Raw genomic sequence first — 25,740 nt, forward strand, 5'->3', positions numbered from 1 at the left:
CAAAGAGGTTTTTGCTGCAGAATTTAAACTTGCCAAAAACTACCAGTCTACCATAATATGATTACACCCTGACTCCCAAGCTACTATGCTAAAGGTATTCTTTCTTTCTTTGCATAACTTTAGATTGGAAAGATCTTTTAAGGCATTAACAAACAGTTTCAGGTTGATTTATTTAGGAAGTTGACACTTGTCCCTGTGAGGTCTGATAACAAGTTAAGCAGGTGTAAGGGGAGAGGAACAGGGATTTAAGACCACAGAGCCAAGCTTTAGGCTGGTCAAGATTCACCAATTTAATGCTGGTGAAGAAACTAGCACAAAAAGGAAACTATTTTTGATGATCCACTCAAGCAAAACAGTCATGAGAAGCAATAAAGGAAAGAGGGATAATTGGAAGATAGGGGTTAAAAATTAAGAATTAAAAACCTATTTTTAAAACTGTTTTAAAAGAAGTCTATATAGCACAGAAGTCGGCAAGGTTATGACTATTATTTCACTCTTTAGAAGTTAAATAAAATTTCACAAGCAACATACAAATATGGGGTTTAATCTGAAATTACATCCATATTTTTTAATTCAACATTATATTTGATGCGTTGTACTCTTAATTACATAGTCTAATATTTTTTCTTTTTTTTTTTTTTTTCTATTTATAGCCATTAGCATCTTCAGTTTATTCCTTGGCCAACAAAGATAATCCAAGAAGAAACAAAAATACTCCAGTTGTTCTGAAATGACTGATTTGACTTAACCAGGTGTATCTGCAGATTCTTCAGAAAAGTGAGTAGGAACAACCTTTAATTCACAATATCTTGGGTGGTTGTTTTATAGGAGGATATTTTCTAGCCACTTCCACATTATTTAGATTTCTGGGCTCACAACATAAACATGTGCTACATTGAACAAATAAGAAAATTAAAAAGTGAGCAGGAAAAAGAGAAAATTTTGATGCAGCTTAAAAATACCACATAATTTTTTATTTCCCCTGAATTGATTCAAAGAACAAGAAGATGAAACAAATAAGCAACCCCACCACACACAGAGAAATAAATGATCAGAACCAAGAATTCTCATTGGCAAATTAAAATTTTAAGGGGAAAAGGTTGTAGATTCTTACTTTTTTTTTTTTTTGGCTTTGTAGGTGGCAGTCTGCAATGTATCTGATATCAGTCACTCCTGAATATTCATAACTAAGTGCTTTCTCTACACTGTATGGCTTCTCTTATGTTAAAGACTTACCAGCATTAAAACACTTAGCATATAAATGCTACAGTGAATTCTTCAAAGCCACACCATCTGATATTTTTTTCATATGTGTTTATATTTCTTTAAATGGGAAGAAATCTGCTGAAGTTGTGGGTCATTTTACAGCCACTAAGCAGTTTGCTAGTGAACATCCAATCCAGAAAAAAGAAAAAATTCCAAATAATTATGTGGCCTTTTGTTCATTATCAATTGTGCTGTCTTCTAATGACAAAAGTTTTTACAAGGAGTTCCACTGCAGCTATACAGAGCTGATGAATTTTATAATGTTCTGCATTTTATCCTCTGGCAATAATGCTTTTGAAATAGAGAGTTGCTTTTGTGATCCTGGTTTTGTAAGTATAAAAAGAAATAACCAAGTATGATGGCCCAATGACTATATACACACATACTCATATATATGCAAGATTTAAATTAGAGTAATTTTGAGAGCTTTTAAATAACTTCTTAACAGAAATCATTCTGTCACGTTCCTAATTAAATTACTTTCCTTCTTCCTTTCTTTTTCTGGTGGTAGAGATTTGGTGCTATGTAGTTCCAATTTTACTGTTGATTAGATGGACAGCAGCACGAAACTGATCCATACCAAAGAAGAGGGATCACTTGGTGCATCTATCCAAAGACATTTCATACTTTTTAAGAAGTAGAATATAGGAGAAGTGTCATTGAGGAGGGCAGAAGGAGAACTGAGGCCAGCAGGAAGGTTCCTGTGCAAAGAAGGCAGGAGATGTAAGCTGTTTTTCTAAATAAGGCAGAAGATTATGGGCCATGTTCTTTTCTTGGCACTCACACTAAGATCTTGAGCAGGTCACTTTGCCAGACACATTTCCTCACAACACAGTTTAATTCTTATTTCTTAATTCTTAATTCTTATTTTCAGGGTGATGAATAGAAGACGAACACCAGCAAAGAGATTTACTATGATTTTTTAAATTTTTTTTTAGAATTACTCTGGGCCTTCTCTGAGTCCACTGTTTTTCTATATTCTCTAAAGATGTGTACAGACCTAGAAGTTTGTTAGGTCTTCAACTCTGTGGTGTGTTCCATCTATGCTAGTTACACTTTCTTGTTACTGCTTAGTGAAAAAGATGGGAGGGATGGCTTATTTTGTATTTTTAATAAGAATTGGGGATCTTCCTCATATTTGGTGTGTGATAAAATAATGTCTAAATACGTTGAATTTACTAGACTTATTATCCATGATAATGATATGTTGTTAATATTCTGTACTGTATATCTGAAATGACAGATAATTAAATTACTAAATTGTGCACCTATTTATTAGAACACTGCACAGAAACGAGGTAAATTATTTAAAAATTGGGATTTTTTTGGTATATTTTATCCATACATCAAAAAATAAGGTGCCTTTATTCTGTTTCTTCACAATACATAAGAAGTTCCTTTCTGCTTATCTCTTGGTCTCATTAGGGAATTACATTTATTGGTGTAACATTTCAAATTGATCGTGTGATTATGTAACTTTTGGAGATCACATACTTTAGAGAACACATGCACAGGTTGCAGTAATATGTGCAATATATTTGGTGAATTATATAAATATGGCAAAATCTTCTTCAGTTTATAGATGGATTGCTGTATTTTTGGTGCAACTTATTTCTACCACTGCTTTCATTGGGATTGTGACGAGCATTTTGAAGACAGCATGCTAAAAATGATTAAATTTAAAATATTGTGAAGCTCCTTATTTGTCCAAAAGTAAGCAAAGTAGTGGCTTGTAGTGCTCTGACTCACCTGACATTGAAAAGGTAAAATATTGCTAATAATCAATACAATGAAAGAAGCAGAAGCTGAAATACAGGTAGAAGTACAAAAATTGAAAATACTTTGAAATGGGTTTGGTTTCATAACTTAGATGCTAGGCTTTTATTTTTCTGAGAGGTACAAGCAAGTAAACGAACAAACAAAACAACTCCAAACCCCATCCTGACCAGGTCTATCAAAATCATGATATCTCAGTAAATACAACTTTGGGGTTTTTTTACACAAAAGAGTCATGATGTGGGTACTCCCATACCAACATTTTGTTTCTCAAACAGAACAAAGTTGAAATAAAAGATAAGCCATACTCAGTGTTATGACTAAAAACCTCTGCAAGTTAATGTTTTTAAATGCAGCCTTCTTTCCAGAAGTGTGTATTTTTAATAGACTGACTTAAGAATTGGCACGTTGGTTTTGCAAGGAAATCCAGGTAAGTAGTTACCATAATTTACAATGTGCCCATTTACCAGATGCTATTAGATCTTCCTTTTTTTAAGTGTATTTTACAAATTAAAATGGTTTGAAACCAGGTAACCTTTAGTGTCCCTTCCAGCCCAGGGTATTCTGTGATTTTGTATTTATATTGTGGAATGTAAAGCTCCTTTTATTGCTATTGTTCAGTGTTTCTTTAAGACTTCTTTTCTTCAACACATTCCTTTAAGCATACTCATTTACTGAACTCTTTGGGAAGAGCCAGCATAGAAGAAGGGCAAACACTGAAAACATTGTATTTTGAAACATGCTTTCATGTATTCATCTGGCTCTAAAACAGCTTGTCTAGAAAATTATTTTGTCTGATGAAGTCACTGAGATGCTGTGCTAAAAAACACATCAGACAAGATTTTTTTGGTACTTTTTCCTCGTTCCCTTCAGCTTTATCTGTACTACATTTGTTACTTTGGGGTAGGTTTGATTTAACATATTTCATTTTTTTTTTTGTTACACCTCTGACATGTACCTCTAGTCTGAGTGATTATTGGCTTTTTTCTTAAATCCATTGGGTCTGGATTTAAGAAAATCTCTTAAATTTTGCTGGGCAGTGACAGAAGCAGAGAAATGCTTTTAAGTCACCCATTTCTTTTCAGAACTTAAGTTTTCAGGTCTCTTCCCAGTCTTTTTGAACCTTCTTCCTCTCTGTACCACTGAAGCCTAAGAGATTTAGGCTGTGACTATGGAAAGGACTGGAGTACAAAGCCAAGTATGATACAGAAAGCAATTTCCTGAACCACAACAGTGAAAGGGAAGAGATGATCCTTTGTTATTTTTGGTTTATTTTTTCTTTCAGGAGCGTTGTGTTAGGCACAGAATCACCGTCATCTCCTTCTTATGTTGCAATTTAGTCTTGATAACTGCAACTTCTCAGCAGCATTCCAGCCTGGTGACTCACAGCAGATGTAAGCCTCAACTCTGCAGAATTTAATAGCAAAAACAGTCACAGCTTGGGAAGGGCTCTGGAATTATTTGCATCAGCTTAAGAAGATTTAACAGCTTTGAGTTCTGTCCAGAAGTTAAAGGTAAACGTTTAAGGTACCTATGAGGGAAGAAGGGAGATGTTTGGCTAATTTCTATAGTTATGGTTTAAAAGTAATTTGTTTTTGAAGGCCATATAACTGGTGCTGATAATGTGTTGATAATGATGCATTAATGTTTTACCAGGATTTAGCTATTTTCCTGCAATTCTAGATAGTTAATAAACGCAGTATTGGAATCTGCAGTTTCTAAATTTGTGTTACTATAGGTTATATGAACAAAGCTGCTTTTAGAACCTGAAAGCAAATTAAAACATGAATTATTTTTCAGATGAGGAAAACAGGGCAACGTTTGTAATACTACCAGATTTAAAGCAAAATCTGTGCATGAGTTTAATAATTTGAATTTTAAGCAAGCAAGCAAAAAAACTTTTCAGTCATTTTTTTATCCTTGTGGCAGATTTTCTCTTACTATTATTGTGTTTATTAGCAATGCAAGTCTTATTGACACTGTGCCAACAAAAACAGGCATCTGTATTCCATCAAAGTAGATGTCTCTTAAATTCAAAAAAACAGAAAAACATTCTAATGGTTCAAACTTTTCATAGCACAGAACTTCTTTAATGTCATCAAATCGATTTATTAACTTGTTATTTAAAGACTTGAAAAAACCATCATATTCAGAAGAGATTTGAATATAGGATTGACTCTGTGTGTGTCCTTTAAAGAAAGCCTAAGCACAGAGAAGAAAAAATATGTCTTTCAAGAATTTGATTCCATAGCTTTGGAAAAACATTCTACCCAACTGTACAATGTATATTCCAGGTGTAATCTTGGAATAGTAAATGAGTAACCACTGGGATAAAATGTCAAGGTTTCAAAAGAATTGCACCTAAACTTCATTTCTTTAAAACAGAAGGTGATTTTTTTTCCCAGCCAGCTATTAAGGGCTTGTGTTTCAACTTGAAAAAATAACATTAACCTTTTCTCACTTTAGCATGAAGTGTGATAATTAATCCACATCTCTACTGTCTGATGTTAAGGTTTTCCTGGAAAAGGATATCCTCTGTACAAATTTGTGGTGTGGGTCTTTTTTGTGGGGTTTTTGTTTGTTTGTTTGGAGTTTTTTTGTTTTTTGTTAAATTAACACGGATGATATAAAAAAAAAGTCTTGTAAGTCTCTCAACATTTATTAACTTTTTGGGTTCCTCTGAGATGGAATAAAATTTGTAATTTTTTGCAGGTTTTTTTAAGTGAAGGATTTTATTCAACTGGGTATTATCAGCAAATAGCTACATAACAATGATAAATATTTAAAGGACTGAAGAATTAGTTTATGGAACTGACTTTCAAAGGAGCAAGATGTTAAACTTCCCTTGAACAGAAATTTAGGTATTACTGAAGACCATGGGTGTACACCTTCAGAGAACTGTTACTAATACAACCTCTACTGAAACTTTTTATGGAAATGTGTGTAACTAAGTAAAAAGTTACCCCCATTAATTCCATGTCTGAACCTGAAGATTTAGATAGTGTGTAAAAGTGGTCTGAGCATTGGGGCTTGACCCTATTCACCACTATTCTTGTCACTGTAAGGTTGACCACTCTCCCTTTTTTTCTGAGGACATCAGCACAAATATTTTGGTTTTCCCTACCCTACTGGAGGTCCCTCTGTGGGTTTTTTTTACCCTTTTTTTCAGTCTTCCCAGTTTCTGACTGGTAGATCTGTAAATGGAGCTCCCAGGCTGTCCCTCTTTATAAGCCTCTTCTCTTACATTCCTAGTGAGCTTATATTGTGAATGACTGCAGGATCTGTATTCCATCTTGAGTTTACTGTCCAGCTTGCTTTCTTAAAAAAGAAACTCCAAGATTAAAATATCTTCACCAATTTATTTAAATCATCAAATTGAGACATTTATGAGACTATTATATTTTATTGTATGTTTTTGAGCATGTTTTAGTTCAGCACTAAAGCTGACATAAGTCATCTCCCAAGTGCAGCCCTAATGAAGTTTCCCAAAAGAGCAACATCCTATAGAAAGAGGCATCCTTAAATAGAAAGGTGACTTTACCTAGAGATGACAAACTAAACCAACTGCACACACTCTACACTCCTCAGCTATTCATTCTTTTTGTGCATCTTGCTCATAGCAGCTCGTGCATGGTGTAAGGGACTTACCTGCCTTGACTGTGCCTCATGGTCTTCTATTTTTGGGTTTTTTGCTAATATAAATTTCTCTGAACAGTATGCAAGATTTACTTGATAATCTTTTTTAAACAGTGAGAATACTGTAGTTGTGAAGTGCAATCAATTTAAAATTGAGGTATTTTTAAGATTGATTGTCATAGACAGGCATCCGCAGTCAGTGAAATCATTATAGAACAGTTCAAATACTGAGATTAACGTGAGAGAGGATTCTGTGGTTTCATAATTAAAATAACAGGGATGAAGTAGAGTTTCCAGTGGAGAAAACAGAGTCTCTTCGCCCTTAGAAAGCACATTTACAGTATGCAGCAAGTCAGGGCAGCAGTTGGCAGAGACATTTGCAGCCTGCCCAGATAGCTAATGCACTCTTTGGTCACTACTGTCACAGACAGTGTCATCCCAACAGCTGCTTTCAAACCAGAAGTGACTGTGATATCTATAATTACCAATGTTGTCAGGTGGAAGTGGTTTTATCACGTTTTATCTACCGTGTTTTATCATGGCAGAAACTTCTGATATTTAAATAACCATTTCATTGCCAGGCAATTCTTGCAGATTCCTCACATACACACACCACCTTCCCCCATTTTTTAAGCCTGTAGTTTGTAGGATTTACCTCTTCAAACAAAATCAGGACTTGTTTTAAATTCTAGTAAAATTTCCAATCGGAATGGTATAACATTTATTCAGTTAGCATGAAGAACAACTTACAATTTTAAATTGAGAAAGTTCATGGCATTAGAAATAATGCAGCCTAAGATTTTCAGTTCACACTTTCACTCAGTAAACACTTTATAGGTAATTTTAATGGATTCCTTTGGAATCTTCAGAGATAGACAACAGCTTGTTATAGTGCTTTGCAGCTGAATGCTAGATATATGTCCAAAATGCTAAAGAACACTTCTGAGCTGCTGTAACATGGGTCAGTGGGTGCAGAGTGCCCTCAACACTTTGTGTCTGTCCTGTGCAAGAAGTGGGATGAGCTTTATAAAGATGCACTTAGGCCTCAAAACTTCATGTTTTCAGATATGATGCTTTCAAACCAGCAAACCTCAGAAGTAAAAAACCCAAACAAATACCAAATCTGTGTTACTTAAATAACTGTAATTTTAAAAAGCATCAGAATATTTTATAGGTTAGTGTTGAAATCTGAGATTTATCTGGGCTGTAATTTCTGGTCTTGCATGAAGTTTTCAGAAATTGATGAAAATACAGTTGGACTTGTTCCAATTTTGCACAAACTTAAAAATATACTTCTCATAAGCACCTTGCTCATCTTTCTACTGTAAAAAGCAGAGTCTGCCAAAGTTCCACTCAGGTTTTATATTAACTCCAGTAGAGACACGAGTGGAAATTTTCATAAAGTTGGTGTTTCAATAAACACATGTTGGGTATTGAATCATTAATCTCTATTATAAGTCTTATATTTTGTCTAACAACAAATGCTTTAATGTGTCACCATCCCTGGAAGCATTCAAAAATTTATATGTGGTGCTGAGGGACATGCTTTAGTGGTGGACCTGTCAATATGAAGTTAATGGTTCAACCTGATGATCTTGGAGATCTTTTCCTTAATAAAATGAATAAAAATAAAAAATAATAGTTTTTAAAAACCCTCTGTAGTGGGAAAAGGAGAGTAGACATATATTCCCCATTTAATTAGGTGTTAACATACGCTAAGTGAAAATATTTGCAGTTCCAAAAGAAAACAAAAGATTCCTCAGTTGATAGCTTGCAGAAATTTAAGTAATTAATTCAGAATAGTTTATGTATCATCTATGTCAGTATTTTACTGATTGGAGGCCTTGGTTTCTCCTCTGTGAAAAGCACACCTCTGTCTTACAAAACAATTTTGAAGTTCTATCAGCTATAATTTGCAAGGCAGTGAGATACATTGGTGATTGGTTTGGCCTATAAAATAATTTTCATATGCAAAAATGGGGTTTAAAATGCTACAGATCATATAATACAAAGTATCCATAGCTGTCAGTTTAAAGATGTCATCCTTGTTACCATTAGAATAAAAGCTGATAGCTATTTGGTATTTTTTCCCCAAATTACTCTATGACAGTAAAATTATCTTGATCTTCTCCTGGTGCACAAAATCTGCACAAATCTTTAGATCAAGGACAGCTAGCCCTGTTCAGATTTTATTACTTATCTATGACAGAGAGGTTTCTCACAAATTTAAAGGATCAACAAGAAATATTTCCCTATTTTTCAGCTTGTTTAAAATGTTTTTGCTTTTGTCTTGAAAATAAAATGTGTGAGTTTGAATCTTGAATAGCTGCCCTAAAATACATGGAGAGCTTTAATACAAAGTAGCCTAAAAGAATAAATTCTCCTTTTACTGGCTTTTGGGGTTGTATTTTGTCATTTGTAATGCATCCTGTGTGTACATTATATTTACAAATTGCAAGAAAAGAACTATAGGTTAAATAGACTATTCTGAGTAAGATTTAAGATGACAAGTGTAAATTTTAGTTTTTATGTTGAAGTTAACTAGTGTTTCCTTTGTTCCTCTACTTCACAGCTTCCAAAATGAAGATTTTGATAGTGATCAATTTTGTCCTTGCAGTTGGCTTGATGGATGTCATTGGCAGCTCTGTAAGTTCTAATAATTCAGTTTTTCTATAGAGTTTCTTCTAAATACTGCATACCTTATCCTCCATAGTGCTCACAATCTCTACACATGATGGCAGAACCTTTGATAGAAAAGATTAGAAGTCATTAAAAAATGAAAGAATAATGAAATATCTTCAAATGGTGCTCGGTAGGGACAAGTTTCCAATAAGGAAAGAGGAAACAAATGCATACATTTACAATGGAAGATAAACCACTAGGCAATGGCACCAAAGAAAGAAATCCAGTCAGTTTGTGACTGGATCTGATATGAAAGAGGAGACAATATATCTTTTCTAAATGGTGCATTTCCATATGGTGCATTTTCTCAAACAACATCCAGAACTTCATACTTTTACTCCTTTCCATGTAACTACATTATAGTTCACACTCAGAAACAATGATCAAAGCTCCTTCACTTCAAGCTTCCAAAACCCTCTCCTCTAAATTGTGTTTGTCCAAGAAAACCCCCTAATATAATCACACTTATTACACAATTTAAAATACCTCTAGCCTCACCAACCCTACACTGCATGTTGTGGCTTCTCTTACTATTTTAGATTCAGATCCTAAACAGCAGAGACCTAAAGGGATTGAATTCTTGGTTCATAATTGCCTAGGTGGAAGTGGCTGCTGAATTTACAGCTGTTGTTAGTGGCTTACGTTACCTTGTGGAAAACTTCCATTCAGGTAAATACCTTTGTAGAGGCAGAATGGGAAGCACCTGACTCTGTAATCTCTTCTGCTCAGTGGAGAAAAATGTTACTAGTTTCTGCAGAGGCCTACTGAGAAAAAGAGGCATCACAGTTAAATGCATTTGCTTATTTTTTAATTATTATTTTTAATTTAGAATATTGGGGACTTTAGCTGTGCTTCTGAGTAAAAACTGGAAATATTCAGAACTTCATCTCAAAATTTTCATCTTTTAATCTCATTAAAACACTAATCTCAATACAGAGATATTTTGGAGCTAATTTATATTTTAAAACACATAGGAAATAGCATCACAGGTAAAACCCTTGTATTCCAATAGTTTCCATGAAGTGTTCTAAGTCTAATTCGTAGCAATAATTTTAATGGAAGGTCACTGGCTGCTGAACAATTCACACAATAATGAACGTGAATGCACATTAATTGCAGCAGCTGGTTCAATGTGGGACTGTGTGCCCAAGAGCAGAGCTGTCAGCAGTTGTTAGATAATTACTTCTCAATGTTTAATGCAAAGAGTTGCTTCACTGAAACACACACAACAGGTTGTGTTCAGTCTGGTTTCAGTTTCACTGTCCACTGGAGACAGACGCATTAAAAACGACATTTTGTTGAGTATTTCAACATTGTAATGGTTTAAATTTGCTCCTTAGCTAACAAATGGAATAGCAATATGTTACAGCTCCTGACTTAGAACCCTAATTTACATTTTGCTAATTTGTTACTCCAGCTGCACACTGGGTTAACTCCAATGGTTTTTGAAGGATTATCCTGTGAAAAAACGTGTAGCAGCACACTGAAAGAACAGTGTGGTAAACTGAAGATCTAAAAGCCACATTGATCCAATTAAGTTACAGTTACCTTGTGATTGTCCCATGGAAAAACATAGACATGGAATTCCAAATAGGAGAACTGTGGTTTTGCTGTTCAGCAGCAAAGTTTAATGGATTTGTCTGGAGTTGACAGAGAGAGACATCAATGAGAATGCTGAAATCAGGGAGAGAGGAGAAAGTATCACATTCCAGTACTTTTGATATGTAGGTTACTTTAAAGCTTTATTTCTGCTCAGGTTTGTTTTTTTGTTGTTTTTTTTTTTTCTTATGCTTTAATTATTCAGTGTGGCTAATCATGTCTTGATTGTCACTTCTAACTTTCTGTCACTTCCTAAGCATTATGAGCTTAAAACCTTTTAAATCCCCAAATTGCTGTGTGTAATGTAGATATATCACTGTTCACCCCATCATGAGTGTATTAGCTGTAATGCAGATGAGAATCAGCTCATAGTTAGTTTTTAATTTTTTATTAATTAATTCATGATTTTGAAGTAAACAATAACAAAAGATGGATTTAAATGCAAGTTTAAGCGTAATATTTAGAGGCACAGCGTGTTGCAGACTTTTTTTTTTTAATTTGGTTCAAAGGAAAGGACTTTTTATTGTGGTATATGAAGTAGTGTCATACCAAATTCAGATACCAACTTTTTCTAAGGTAAGATAATATTTTTTTCAGAAGTTCTATACTTGCACTGAATAATTTAATCACAGCAGAAGAATGGCTTTTAGCAGTATGAAAGGTGAACTGATAGAGGCATTTCTTTCCCCTGAAAGAAACACATGTAAAGAAAAACAGCCTGTAGCTGCCTCTCCTCAAATGCTCTGTACCTTGCTCTTTCCAGAATTGAAGGCAGCTCTTTGTGGCTCTTTGTGGCTCAGATGAAGTCTTGTCTGTGAAATTGCAAGGGCCTGGCAATGGGGGCCACCATTCCCAGCTCTCTCCTATTGCATTTTGCCATGTTCTCCAAGTTGTGAGGACTGAGTTAGGATTGATAGAGGCTGATCTTCTCAGTAAAACTGGTAACTGTGGCATAGTGGCTTCTTTATCTGTCTTAGCTCAGTATGATTAGAATAAATATTTGGTCTGACTGGGAACACGGGATTTTTTGGACAGCTTTTCTTTTATAGTTAATGTTAGCTCATCAGCATGAGGCTGGGAATATTTTTTCAATACTTTTTAAATTTATTCACTCTCTCAATCCACCTCTGCATCTCTTTCTCTCTCTCTCTAAAGCTCTGCAGTCCTGTGAAATTTTCTGTATTCACGCAGGACTAGAATGACAATTTGCAGACGCCTGTCAAGGAAGCCTCTTCTGAATTTCCTACTGAATTCATTCCCACTGAACAGAAAATTCAGCCTTTGTGAAGGGTTTGTATGAAGCAGTTAATTAAGATAACCACCCTGGAAAGGCTGCACCATCAATAGTGCATCTTTTCTTTGTGATATGCAACACATCCCACATCAACCAGTGCATACAGTCAAATAACATCCCTCTAAGCCACTGTAGCACTTTGTCTCTCTTTGTCCATATATTTTAACTACTTTTTTCCCTTGTTTCCTGCTAGAAGGAAAGGATGATATGCTGGGCATCTCGTATAGCTATCACCAACTGAAAAAAGACTTTGAAGAGAAAGTTCTTAAAGAATACAGTGCTCTCAGGATATTATTGGGCCGTTGCCTTCTCTGCCCCCCAACAAGGTGTTTGGGGAATGTGGTGCAGTGTCCCCTCGTGGCTGAGCACAGCCGTGGTGCCCCAGTGTTAGCATAGGAAACACAGAATCACAGAATGATTATATGAGGTGCTTTATTGAGAGCTCTGGGAGTCAGGGTGCAGACCCAAATCCAACTCCAACCAGGGCTCAGAAGGTGAACAGTCTTTTACCCTTTTGTTATACAACTCAGTGTTAATCATTAACCTCCATTGTTCTATTGTATCCACCCAAGCATGAATTTTGGTAAATATCTTCCCATGTGATTCTCACAATTCTGGTTTAAGGTAATAACCACGTTCAGCTACCAACAATCATTACAATTATATCACCTATCATATGATGATTAGGTACAGTTTCACCCAACCTGGTAGAGAACAGCTTTATTTCTAAGATACATAGCCCTAAGTACAAATCATCCCAATCCTCCCTCTCCCCTAATTACCCAGGCAAAGTTATACTTGATTTGGTTAAAACAACAGCATGAAAGCAACATCCTGGTTGCAGTGAAGCTGAGGTTCTATTCCCAGCTTTGCAGCTGCAGAAATCATTTTAATTTTAACCCCATATATACTATCACCAGCAGCTCCTCGGCCAGCACAGGCTGCTGATCCTTTCCCTCTCCAACTGACCAGCTGCCTAGTTATGCCACATGTGTGTGTATATATATTTTTGTATTCCCATTCTTTTATTTCACTGTGTGTTTAAGATTGCAGTGAAGTATGAATTAAAGCAAGTCTCTGATACACTTCAGCAATACTCGAGGCAGAATTCAGGATTGTTCTGCACAGTCTTATGATGGAATTTTTGAATGTAACTAAACACTGCAGACAAATGGAACAATTCCTTGGAAGTGTTCATGGACAGTGGGTGAAGCCTGAGCTTGGTGCAAATGAAAGTGTGCAGAGAGCACTGAGGTGCACCTCATTATGCACAGCAGTATGCTGTTGCAGGCATTTCTGTAGTTTGGTGTGATATTCTGAGATATCAAGTCTTCCATATGGATGGCAAATATTGCAGGTCTACGTGTAAATAATGTTCCCTATGAATAAGGTAGCACCAATTAAGAACTACTGCAAATTTGATCTTAAGTGTCAGATTTCCAGAAAGTCACCCTTTGATTTTGCCTGTTGTGCTCTTTTATAAGCTACTAAACTCTGCTTATATAAAATTTCAGTGTTACTGATGCAAAACCTGCATCGTTTTTCCAAAGGGTTTTCTCCCTCACACTGAAATCAAATTTATTTAATATATATTTTAAATCATACAGACTGTTCTAATTTAAGTTCTCCAGATCAGGTTCTGTTCACTTTGGCTATTTTACCACAGTCTTTAATCTAAAACCACTTCTTTATTGTTCAGCATGCATTCAGCTTGTTAAAATTTGGAACAGCTATTCCAGCTCTTGAGGGTCAAGTGAGTGCTAGGTAACACTGTATCACAATTGCCACATTTCTCACCCTCTCTCCATGGCAAAATTGAGTACAAAAGTCACAGTGCAACACTGACTTTAACTTTTGTTTTAACTTTTTTTTTGCATGTGTATTCGCGGCTTCTTAGGGACTATTTTAGCATGCCAAAAATGAGCTTAAAACTTAAAAATATTTATGTTGGCAATGTTAGGATTCTTATCATAAGAAGGGTGTAATTTAAAAGCATTCAAAAAATGCACTATGAAGTTGAAAACATATCCATGTGGGTTTCATTTCTTTAAAACTCTTTAGAACCTTCAGAGCTTCACTGGATAGAAAATCTCTGTGCAGGGAAGGTGATAGAGATAGGGCCTCTTTATGATAGGGGCTGTTTTATAGGGTTTTTTCCCCAAAGTCCCTGCTGTTTGCAGTTAGAGCTGGTAGCACTAAAGAGGTCTCTTTGCAAAGTGTTCATAATGTGTATGTTTTATATATTACATGCAGTTACAGATGGAATAATTTTAAACAGCGTAGCAACAGAGATGGAAGTCAACGTGGTGTCTGTGGGAAATTGTCACCAGAATGTTTTAGTCAAGTTTAATTTTATTTATGGTTTGGTTGGTTGGCTCTTTGTGTCACATGTTAAATATCACAAAAAAAAAAATTGTTGATTTTACAATGAGATATGCCTTCTTCTCTAGGATTTACAGAAATGTGTTCAAGAGCAGATTCAACTTCAGGGCCAGGTGAGGCTCCTGGAACATCGTGTGAAACGGCAGCAGTTAAAAATTATACAGCTCCTAGAGAAGAAAGAGACTCAGTACAGTGACAGAGAAGATGAAAACAGTGTCATTGACTTGGGAGGAAAAAGACAGTATTCAGGTTAGAAATGAAGCTATTCTTTTCACTTCCATTCATTGCAATGGTACCCAGAATCTTTAGCACAACTGGGCCTATTGAGTTATTGTTTTAAAAACCCATCGTAGAATGTTTGTTTAAAACAAGTGCTCAGCTTTTACTGGACCTGCTGTGCAGGGGAAAATTGTTCATGTCAGATGGTAGAAATCAGGATTTAAGAAGTTTACCGATTTATTAATAGTGCATAATTAAAAAACAATCAGTGGACAATAAATCAAGCCTAAATATCAGCAATAGAAGCCAATAATAGACATTTACAAAATGTTAATCAGGGGTTACAGGTTTCTAAACACCATTCTTTGACTAATGTCAGAAGTTCTAACAATCTCAAAAAGAGCTAACAGGGTTAGTTCACATTCATACAAATGGGTTACAAGCAACTGACTTTGTTCCAATCTGCAAAGTCCCTGGGACATCCATATTTACACACATAACCCTGACATAATGACAGCTGCATCTCACTTGCATTTTCACTGAATTGGATTCAGCTCATGACATCACAGCTTTTAAAATACTGGTTTAAAGTTGTTTTTTCTAATTTCACCAGCATTCTGGTAGTGATCCACTCTTTCTACAGTGCAAGGCTTGTAGAAGCCGCAGCAAGGCCCAAACTCTAGATATAACAAAACACCATCCAAAACAATAATTGGATGGAAATTGGATTGAAAATAAAATTTAGGAGTCTGACTTCTAGATGGTGTTTGTTTCTAGCTGTCCAGTGGTAGAAAATCTTTATTATTATTTTTAATAGCTTTGTTTGAATATGCTTGTGGTGCTTAGGCTGCTGGAAGAAATACCAATATATATAATACTTGATCCCAAGGCATCAAACATAATAAAAGACCATTAAAATGAAATTAAAAGCAGTTGTAAATCTGACTTGAAATTTTAGCTGTATATTTATGTACTCAGCATCCTGGATCACTTTATTTTTCTATTAGGGCTGACTCATTTGTTACTGGAAAAGATTATTAAAGCCACATTTCTCTAATAGGTATTTGTCCTCTCTTAGCATATACCTCAACTTATTCTTTTACAATGTTATTCTAAAAAATGGATCTAACTTGTTATTTTTTCCCCATTATTTTTTCACCTTCTTTACAGCTTGGAAAATGCCTTCTCCTGTTCATACTGCATTATTTTCTCAAACTGCTGTAGCATTTTAATATCAACAGAGCTGGATAATCTGAGTTAGATAGTGAGGAGGAAATTCCATACTATATAGACCTGCTAAAAATTAAGATATACTTGTGTTTTGCTAAGCTGCTAAGAAATCAATGGACAAAAAAAGCTATTTACTCTAAGCCAATCACACATTCTCTATAAAGACAACTTAGCTGTTATTTAAATATCATATTTTCTATTAGAATTTATCCAAATTCTGGCATAACTATTTGTTTTCAGTATAAAGTGTTTATTTTCTATGTCTAATCTTCACTGACACTTTCACTGCAAAGAAATATAATAGTTCACAAAGTTCCAACGAGGCCTGGAAGCTCAGCCAACTCAGAGAATTCCTTAAAGTCAATCAGCTCTACCTTAGCCAGGAAAAACAGAAATGCTGAAAATTATATGTCTTTTCTCTATGACTGCCTGATGGTAGATTACATATTAACAACAAACTCTCTTCATTTCTTAATTCCTAGAGGAAAAAAATTGTACAATTATTCAATGACATTGCTATAATATTTCCATGAGCTCTCAATTTTGTTATTGTTGTAAATGATATTCATCAACAGCAATGCAGAGCAGACTGGGAATGGTCCCAAGTCCAAGTGGTATCATTTTACATATACATTGCACTTTTTGGGTGTAATCTTCTGTATATTTTTGCATCTCTTTGATAAAGGGACAGGAGAATCAGACCTTGCAACTGTTTCCATTTTAAACACTGGAGATTCCATACTTTTGTTTTTGGCACTTCTGCAAATTTTCTGGATATAGAACTACATGTTTGTTTTTAAAGGTTACTGTGTGCCTTACAGGTAATTTTATGGTTGTAGCAAGATTCTAATGTGGAGGATAAATTAAAAGTGACACCACTTAAGACAGAGGAATTATTATGCTAGTCAAGTAGAAACAAAAATTATAATATTTCAAGATGGGAAGATATAATTTCAAAGATATATTAAAATAATTACAACCAGCAAAGTTTTAAAGCAACACAAGTACAAAAAAATACCCAAAAGTCAAAGAAACGTGTTTGCAGAGACATTTCATTTTATTAGTGTGGTTCATATGTGACTTCTACATAACCTGACTTGATTATTGTTATTGACTTGATTTCTGATTTTGCCAGTAAGTACAGGATTAAAAATGCTGTGTCCAATTAACACTGTGTGAACAGATTGTGCAGAAATCTACAATGAAGGCCATAAGCAAAATGGATTTTATAAAATAAAGCCAATCCAGAGTCCCAGAGAGTTCCTTGCGTTCTGTGACATGTCTGAAGGAGGTGGCTGGACTGTGTTCCAGAGACGTTCTGATGGCAGCCAGGATTTTGACAGGTAGGTACTAGACTTGGTAATTAAAACTGGAAACAAACTGAAGAAACATGAAACCAGAGGGAGCAAAGTTAAATCTGAACTTTAGAAGTATGTGAGTGTGTTTTTATCCCAGATAAATGGAAGGAATGGTCATTCTGTGGGACAGCCTCCAGATGAGATACCACTTCTGGTTCTGGCTGTCTTCTGTGAGACATCTGTTCTAATCTTCTGACAACTTGTGCATTTGACACGAGGACACCCCAATGTCAAATGCATTTAACAACTATTGGAGCAAGGACTCCTAATGGTGAGGAAAGGACTAGATTGTCTTCTGCAATTAGTAAAAATCTAAAAAATATATATATATATATATATAAGCAATCTGAGAGCTCTTTGAGCAAAAATGTTCTTCACAAATATATCTGGTGGGAGGGTAAGAAACAAAGTACCTAAGCTGAAACAAAAGAGGTTCAGACTGGATATAAGGAGAAACTTTTTCACCATGAAAAGAGTCAGCAAGTTGCCCCAAAAGAATGTGCAGTCTCCATTCTTGGAAGTTTTCAAGATCTGAATGGACAAGCCCTGAACAACCTCGTGGCTGATTCTGGCTTGAGACTGACACTGCCTGGGATTCCTTCCACTTTGAGTTATTCTGTGATCTAAAATTGTATTATAAAACATCAAAAAAAACCCTTGTTTTTTTGAGAAATTAGTAATTTATACTCTTTTCAGAGTCTGGGCTGACTATGAAGAAGGCTTTGGAAATTTTGTTTTGAAAAACGGTGAATTTTGGCTTGGAAACAAAAATCTCCATTATTTGACTAATCAAGGTAAGACTCGTATTGTCACAATAATCTTATTTTCCTGTTTCTTTGCTCTTTCCCCTTTTTTTACCATAAATCCTGAGTTCTGCTGTTAGTCTGCACGGACTTTCTCTTAAATTTCAGAAAAAAACCCACATTTGAATATATATTTTCTAACAAAAGGCTCAAAACTGTCCTTAGGCCACTGGCATACTGTGTGAAACAGGGAACAGGAGACAGGAGTCTACCTTAAATGAATTGTCTCTATTAATTTTCCACCAACATGACTAACAGGCCAGAGACAGCTTTTTAGCTGTGTGGGCTATTACATGGAAGTAGTATGGAATTCTGGAAGTAATTCTACTCCAGTCCTGTTGATTAGGCCAGTAGCAGAAAGTTATTTCCATCTTTTTAATAATCACTCAACCTGAGCTAACTTCTGCTTTGTTGTAGAATGCTGCAGATACAAAACTTATCCACTGGCTTAGCCAGGTAAATCATATAGAAATCAGTGCCACCAGGATGTGATCCTACTACACCTCTTTTATTTTATTATATGCCTCTTTTATTTTCAGATTATAAAAATCTGATCTTCATAGGTGAACATTTATTGATCAATTTTCATTATGCTATCAGTTCAAATGTCATTCTAAAAGTGTAAAACCTGTAAGGCCATCTTTTTTTACAATTTTTTCCTACATTTGAAGATTTGTATTGGAATACTTCTATAATTTTCTAAGCTGAATCAGGTGAAAAAAGGCAAAGAATAGCAATATATGCTTTAGTATGCATAAAGAAAGAAGATAAACCCCATAAAATATGCTGAGGTGATAGAGATTCATGATAAAACCATTTTCTTTTCATCTTCTACTATAATGCCCGGTTCTGAAAACTAGTAGGCTAGTTTAACTAAAATAATCTTTTTTTTTTTTTTAAGGGAATTATACTTTAAGAATTGATCTAACTGATTTTGAAGGAGAACGGCGTTTTGCACAGTATGCAAGATTCAGAGTTGCAGGAGAAGAGGTATGAAAATATTAAATGATTGAAGGTTTTAATGAAAATGTGTCTTCTGTAGACAGACAATAAACATACAGGTTCCCTAGTTTTCATAAAGTTTGTGTAGAAGCTTAATACCATATTTTCTTTCTTACACATGGTTATAATTTTCAAATACCTAATAAAACTGGTTTACTCTGATAGATTAATTTCACACTTCCTGTAAGAGATATGAATCATTTGGTTTAGCACACATGGATAAAAGCAGTTTTTCTATTTTTGTTGCTGTTATCAGCAATAATGGTACAAGGTGTTCTGATTTGCTAATGTATACTGCAAACTAATCCTAATGTTGGTTTTATCACATCATTTATACATGAAGGTAATAACAAATTTTGTCCTTGTTAAGCATCTCTACAGCCTTTCAATATTATGTACATCATGTTTAAGTAACATGACATTTCTTAGCATAAAAAAGGCAGCAAATGGAACAGATGAAATTCATCTTTGTGGTTTCCCTCTCTGACATGCTGAGGGCTAAAGACATATTGGAATTTCTTTTTCTTTTTTTTTCTTCTTCACATTTTCTTTTAGCGTTCTTATGAGATGAGTTGTGGTGAATATTCTGGTACAGCTGGTGATTCCCTCACTGGTGGCTTTCATCCTGAAGTAAAATGGTGGGCTGATCATCGAGGGATGAAATTCAGTACTAGGGACAGGGATAATGACAACTATGAAGGGAACTGTGCTGAAGAGGAGAAGTCTGGCTGGTGGTTTAACAGGTATTTCGATTATATATGGGTACTGTCATACTGTTCTGCTCCATGTGCATTCATAAAATAATAACATGTGGTAGGAGATAGATTGGGATTGTTCATTTATTTGCAATGTGCCCTTGTGCTGTGATAATGGCATTTGCCACAGGTTGTCTTTGTTATCAGGCAGTGAGGAGGAGATAATTCTGCCCCTCTGAGGTAAGTAGTTTTTACACAAGTAGGTCATGTAGAGTTTGCAGAGATATCCCTGCTGGACTTCACTCCTGCATTTCTCTTGTGTTGCACTGGACCCGACGTGGCAGCACTGCAAATATCTGACAAGCTAAACTAGTGCCAGGTTATCAAGACTCATTGTTTTCACCTCACTTCACAGAACCTCACTCTTGTTATTCTCTCCAAATGGAGATGGTAATGTGTCCACTCAGTTTCTGTCAGTGTTCATGTCTGGACTGACTGATTTAAAAAAAAAAAAATAGGATTTGATAAGAGAATTTTAAAATTCTACTTATAGTCAATATACCAAATCAAAAAGAAAGGATCAAACTGGTAGCCTTAGCCTGTACAGATCAGCTATGTAATTCTTTCCTGTAATTAATTAGATAAATATAGCCATGAAGAGAAACTCTGCAACCAAGCTGTGTAATAGGTTTAAAATACAGCTCAGGGAGGCATACTACTCTCACTGTGATCTCAGTTCACTTGGCAAGAGGTGCCAGGCTGGATCAACTCCATTGTTTCTGTTGTGTCATCCTTTGTTTCTCTTTTTAACTCCTCATTTGCCAAATTCTGTTTTCATAAGTAGCCTGTGATCACCTTAGCTGAAATGATGTAGCTGTTAACTCAGTGTTTCACAATTGACTGCTTATTTTAATACATTTTAATACATTTGCACAGATAGCCAATCAGCAGAATTTTTGAGACTTGGAAAAAGTCACATGTAGACAAAGTTTTTTTGTATTTCTCAGGAAAGCTAAGATAAAAAAGGGAAAGGCAACTATGTTAGAGCTTCTTTTCCCATGAAATCAGAACCTTTGTAGATTTAAAGAAGTATCTGGACCTCAAATCCCATAAAACTGGTGTCGTGCCATGGATTTCATTAAGACTGAATTGCTAATCACTTTTACACCACTGAAATATTTTTTTTTGCCTTTTTTAATATTGGATTGATCTGAATGAAAGAATGACCACTTTGCAAAAGTAGCTGCACAGCAGAACTTGACAGTTATTTATACCTTATAATTGGTGCTACATAAGTTCTAAAGATAGCTGACTCCTACGAGGCTGCTTCTTATTATGGTTGGGTAGCTCATGCTCTTAAAGTGACAGATAATAAAAACGATAATAAAAATTAGTTACTAATAGTGTTATTTCGCTGCTTTGTTACTGACTTTTTAATGTTAAACCTAACACATAAAACTGAAAACTGCCAAATAGTAGAAAATGTCAGTATCATTAAGGCCCACTGGAAAGAACAGTACTGGCAGAGAAAGAAAAGCACTCAGAAACACATATTTGTCATGCCCAGATTAGCAAATATAGAAGGAATTAGTGCTCTTGGCTGGTTTGCATAAAAGCTCCCAGCTATGAAGGAATTGTTTATAGCCAGCTCTATGCTGTCAGGGCTAATGAAATACAGAAAAACCCAAATAATATGAAAACCAAGAGATGTGACACAAGTGAGGCCACAGGGAAGTAGCTGGGAGCTAGTTTAAAGCCACCAGACTTGCTCCAGCTCAGCATTTGTTGTCCTGGGCTTCTGCAGAAAAATGGTCCCTTTTGTAAGCAAAGCTCTGGCAGAGATTTTTATCTTGAACACAAATCCACAGAGCTGGCTTCACTCTGGTACTACCTGCAGGTCATAAGCTCTCCAGCACCCAGGGCATTGCAGAGCTCTGGAGCCTCATAAACAGTGAGAGTGAGCAATTCCAGCTGGACATCAGCTTTTTCTCTCCCATTTTCAGTTGTATGGATGGTCACAGGGATCTGTTAGGCAACAGCTTGGGGCCAGACATCACTAACTCAGATAATCCAGATAAAATATCCACAGACACTAGGCTGTACTTTTGAAACTATTGCAGTGTAGTTTTTAACTTTATATTTTTATATAAACTTTAACTTTATATTAGCCTATTGGAAAGATAGGAGGAACAGAGGTTAACTTCAAGGTATTTATTGACTCGTGAATAATGAATGTTTTTTCACAATATCATATCAATAATCACATGCCACTTGTTAATTTAGCATTACACTTACTTCAGACAGCATCTAGTTGGATACTCAATATTGTAATTTTCATTATTCATGCTTCCCAGGACCAATTAAGAGTTTTTACTGGCTCATATTGCTGTTGGCAAAATGACACTGTGCCTCCTTATGATTCTTTTAATGAAATCTGTGTTTTGATTCAAAGTAGGCAAGGTGCCTGCTCATTGCAGAATTTGCATGATTAGAAAGATTATGTCAGCTCTGATGCAAGTTTATCATTCTCAAAAACAAGCTCACTTTTGATGTCCACAATTTATAAGCTTTCAATTAACACATTATCAAAACTGACTTTAGAAGTTGTAAGCTGTAAGTAAGGATACATAAATGATCATTTTCCTATGGAGTTTTTCTCATAATTTTGATCTCAGTTCTCAAAAACTTTGTTAATGAATTGCAAGCAAAGCCAAAAAGACTAAGATTTGCCAGTAACAAAACTCATAAGGTTTATTTGGAATGTTTTTCTGTTTGCATATTTTCTGAAGTCTGCTTTTGGAATCCATCATGGTGTTAAACAGCTAAATATTAACAATATTTATAAAGAAACACTGAATTGGCAGGTAAACCAAGCTGATTCATCACAATGTGCTGCAAAAGCAACAGCCAGTTTGCTCTCCATATGGTCACAAAAAGATCTAAACTTGTTTCTTTTAGACACCAGGCAAGTACCAAGGTCGTGCTGTTTCCTTTTTAAACCTTTTTGGTTTCGTTAGGGGCTTTTTGTTTGTTTCAATCACTGTATTTAATAAACTGTAACTGCACTTCTGCCTCAGTCTGTTAAAAAAAACCCTCAACTTTGTATAGTCAAATAAAATGCCAGCTCTGGTGATTCAGTGAATTGGTAGACGTGTGTAATTAGCTGCCAGAACTCATCTCTTTGTAAACAGAAGTCCACAAGTGGATAGACAAACTGATGGTGGTATTCAGGTTTTGTCATACAAAATACCTTGTGGAAACTGGAAAACTTAAGAGGAGTTTCTCTGGAACAACAGAAAAACACAGCAGTATTTGTTTCTCACAGTATGTTTTCCCTGTTGTCATCCATGCTGAACAACTCTGGAAGAATTTTCCACTGAAACAAACGAGCAGGAAAAACTCCAAGAGCTAGTCATGTCAGAAAACATGGAAAGAACAAGCAGCACTTTTGGTTAAAAAAAAAAAAGCCAAGAACATTTGCAGTTCTTCCCGAATGAAACCACTGTTGTTTATGTGCACAGAATCCACGAATTCAAATTTATGCAGCTGTCAAACTAGGCTGGCATCAACGTGGTAAAAATTTTTTGACTCGCAGAGAAAAAAAAAATAATAATAATAAAAAAAAAACCGCTTGAAACTTTTCAGCAGGAAGCTTTATTGGTGTTCCCCTTGACTTTCCCACCAGGTGTCACTCTGCCAACCTGAACGGGGTGTACTACAGAGGTCCCTACACCGCCAAGACAGACAACGGGATTGTTTGGTACACCTGGCACGGCTGGTGGTATTCCCTAAAATCCGTGGTCATGAAGGTCAGACCTGCAGACTTTGAACGGAATATTGTTTAAATAGTCCCTTAACACGATTCGCCCCATTGGTCTTTTAGGAAATTCATTCCGAATTAAAATGGGCAGATTTTTACTTCTCAGTCTACGCGTGGATAAATTTGGAATAATTCCTCTGCAACCAGTAGTTTTATGAGATGCACGTCAAAAAAGACAAGCTAGCCTATGAACCTGTAGATACAAATATTAATGCTAATGGGTCCAGGGTTTTTTGTTTTTTGGTTTGTTTTTTTTGTTTGTTGGTTTGGTTTGGGGAGGTTTTTTTGGTTCTTTTTTTGTTTTGTTTTTGGTTGTTTTCTTTTGTTTTGTTTTGGTTTGGTTTGGTTTGGTTTTTTTGGGGTTTGTTTTTTTTTTGGTTTTTTTTCTTTGTTTGATTTTGTATTTTGGGGTTTTTTTCCTGTTGTGGTTTGTTTTGTTTTGTATTGGTTTGGTTTTTTTAAGGCTAGTGTTCACCAAGGAATAAGGACATCTTCATTAAGATGGAAAATTTTTTGCTTTACAGTAACTCCAAACCCTTCCACCCTTAAAAAAAAAAAAAAGTATTGTTACTGTGCTGCCTCAAAAACAAAAATTAATTGTACTTACCCAATTAAAAAAACCCTACTCAAACAGAAGCATAATGTTTACTCAATGGATGGAACATACCTGCTTTAGAAAGGTTCAAGACTTTAAAAATGAGTTTCCTGTAAATCCCTGTGATGCAGTGGCTACATGTTTTGTGAACACAGCATACAGGAAAGGTTTGGGGAATGAGGCAGGGAACTGAGCACAGAGAAGGGGTGCTACCAGGGGACAAACTACTGAATCCAGCAGAGAGAAGCAGATTGTCTGTTGTTTGCTGAAGCATTTCTAGAGCTGGTCAAAATATTTCAATTTAACGTTTTTAAATGGTCAGTAATTGTGCTTTTCTCCTTCTTGGCCACTGTAATGCCTTGCTCTTTTTCTCTTTTTCTCTCTTTTTCTTTTTCTCTTTCTTTTTCTTTTTCTTTTTCTTTTTCTTTTCTTTTTCTTTTTCTTTTTCTTTTTCTTTTTCTTTTTCTTTTTCTTTTTCTTTTCTTTTTCTTTTCTTTTTCTTTTCTTTTTCTTTTTCTTTTTCTTTTTCTTTTTCTTTCTCTTTCTCTTTCTCTTTTTTCTTTTTCTTTCTCTTTCTCTTTTTCTTTCTCTTTCTCTTTCTCTTTCTCTTTCTCTTTCTCTTTCTCTTTCTCTTTCTCTTTCTCTTTCTCTTTCTCTTTCTCTTTCTCTTTTCTTTCTTTTTGTTTAAAAGGACTTTAATCCACTGACATTCTAACAAAATTTTGTTAGAGTTCTAACAAAAGCTGCAGCTAATTTTGACGTGAGCTAAGCTTTGAACAGAAGGCACGTGTAGAGAAAAGTGTATTTTATGTGCAGCAAAAATCTGTAATTTTGGAGGTTCTTAGTGCCTGACACTATAAATCACTACTTTCTTTTTGTATCTTAGACTTTACAGCTCTCTAAATTCAAATGTCCTGTTCAGTCACTTCCTCTCCTTTTCCTATGTCCTTCTCTGGGCTCCCTGGGCTTTTTGCCATCTCAAGCTGCATGTCCATATTTTCCTTGTACAAGAATAATGATAAGAGAGATTTTGCCTGCCCCTGGCTTTTGTGCCTGGCACTACAATAGACTTAAAAAACCAGTAATAATAAGAGTTGCTGATTAGGGAGAAGATAGGGATACTCTCTAAAAAGCTATCCAATGAAATGTAGTCCATTTCTGCTGGGCAGATGCAAAACAAAACTTCAAATGTGGACTTGAACTTGCTTTGCTAAAATAATTTTGCTTTTGTGGTTGAAATATAATTTTGAAATTATAAATTCAATATAAATTATATTTGTCCAAATATAATTTTGAACATGGAGGCCACTTTCAATCACACTTAACATCACTGAAATTAAGTTTTGGGAAAGGTCAGTTTATAACCACATTGCTGTGAATACA

The 25,740-nt window shown here is 35.3% G+C and overlaps 1 protein-coding gene across 1 annotated transcript; it reads left to right on the forward strand.

Annotated features, from left to right (window-relative positions):
• Positions 1-171: 171 nt before the first annotated feature.
• FGL1 (fibrinogen like 1) lies at positions 172-23,998 on the forward strand. The gene is made up of 9 exons (XM_066316927.1): positions 172-777; positions 4,328-4,556; positions 9,251-9,324; positions 14,704-14,884; positions 17,268-17,427; positions 18,139-18,236; positions 19,147-19,235; positions 19,803-19,990; positions 23,628-23,998. The coding sequence occupies exons 3-9, from the start codon at positions 9,259-9,261 to the stop codon at positions 23,785-23,787; spliced, it is 942 nt and encodes a 313-aa protein (XP_066173024.1). The 5' UTR covers positions 172-777; positions 4,328-4,556; positions 9,251-9,258; the 3' UTR covers positions 23,788-23,998.
• The last annotated feature ends 1,742 nt before the right edge of the window (positions 23,999-25,740 follow it).

Source organism: Sylvia atricapilla, chromosome 4, assembly GCF_009819655.1.
Source record: "Sylvia atricapilla isolate bSylAtr1 chromosome 4, bSylAtr1.pri, whole genome shotgun sequence".
NCBI lineage: Eukaryota > Metazoa > Chordata > Aves > Passeriformes > Sylviidae > Sylvia > Sylvia atricapilla.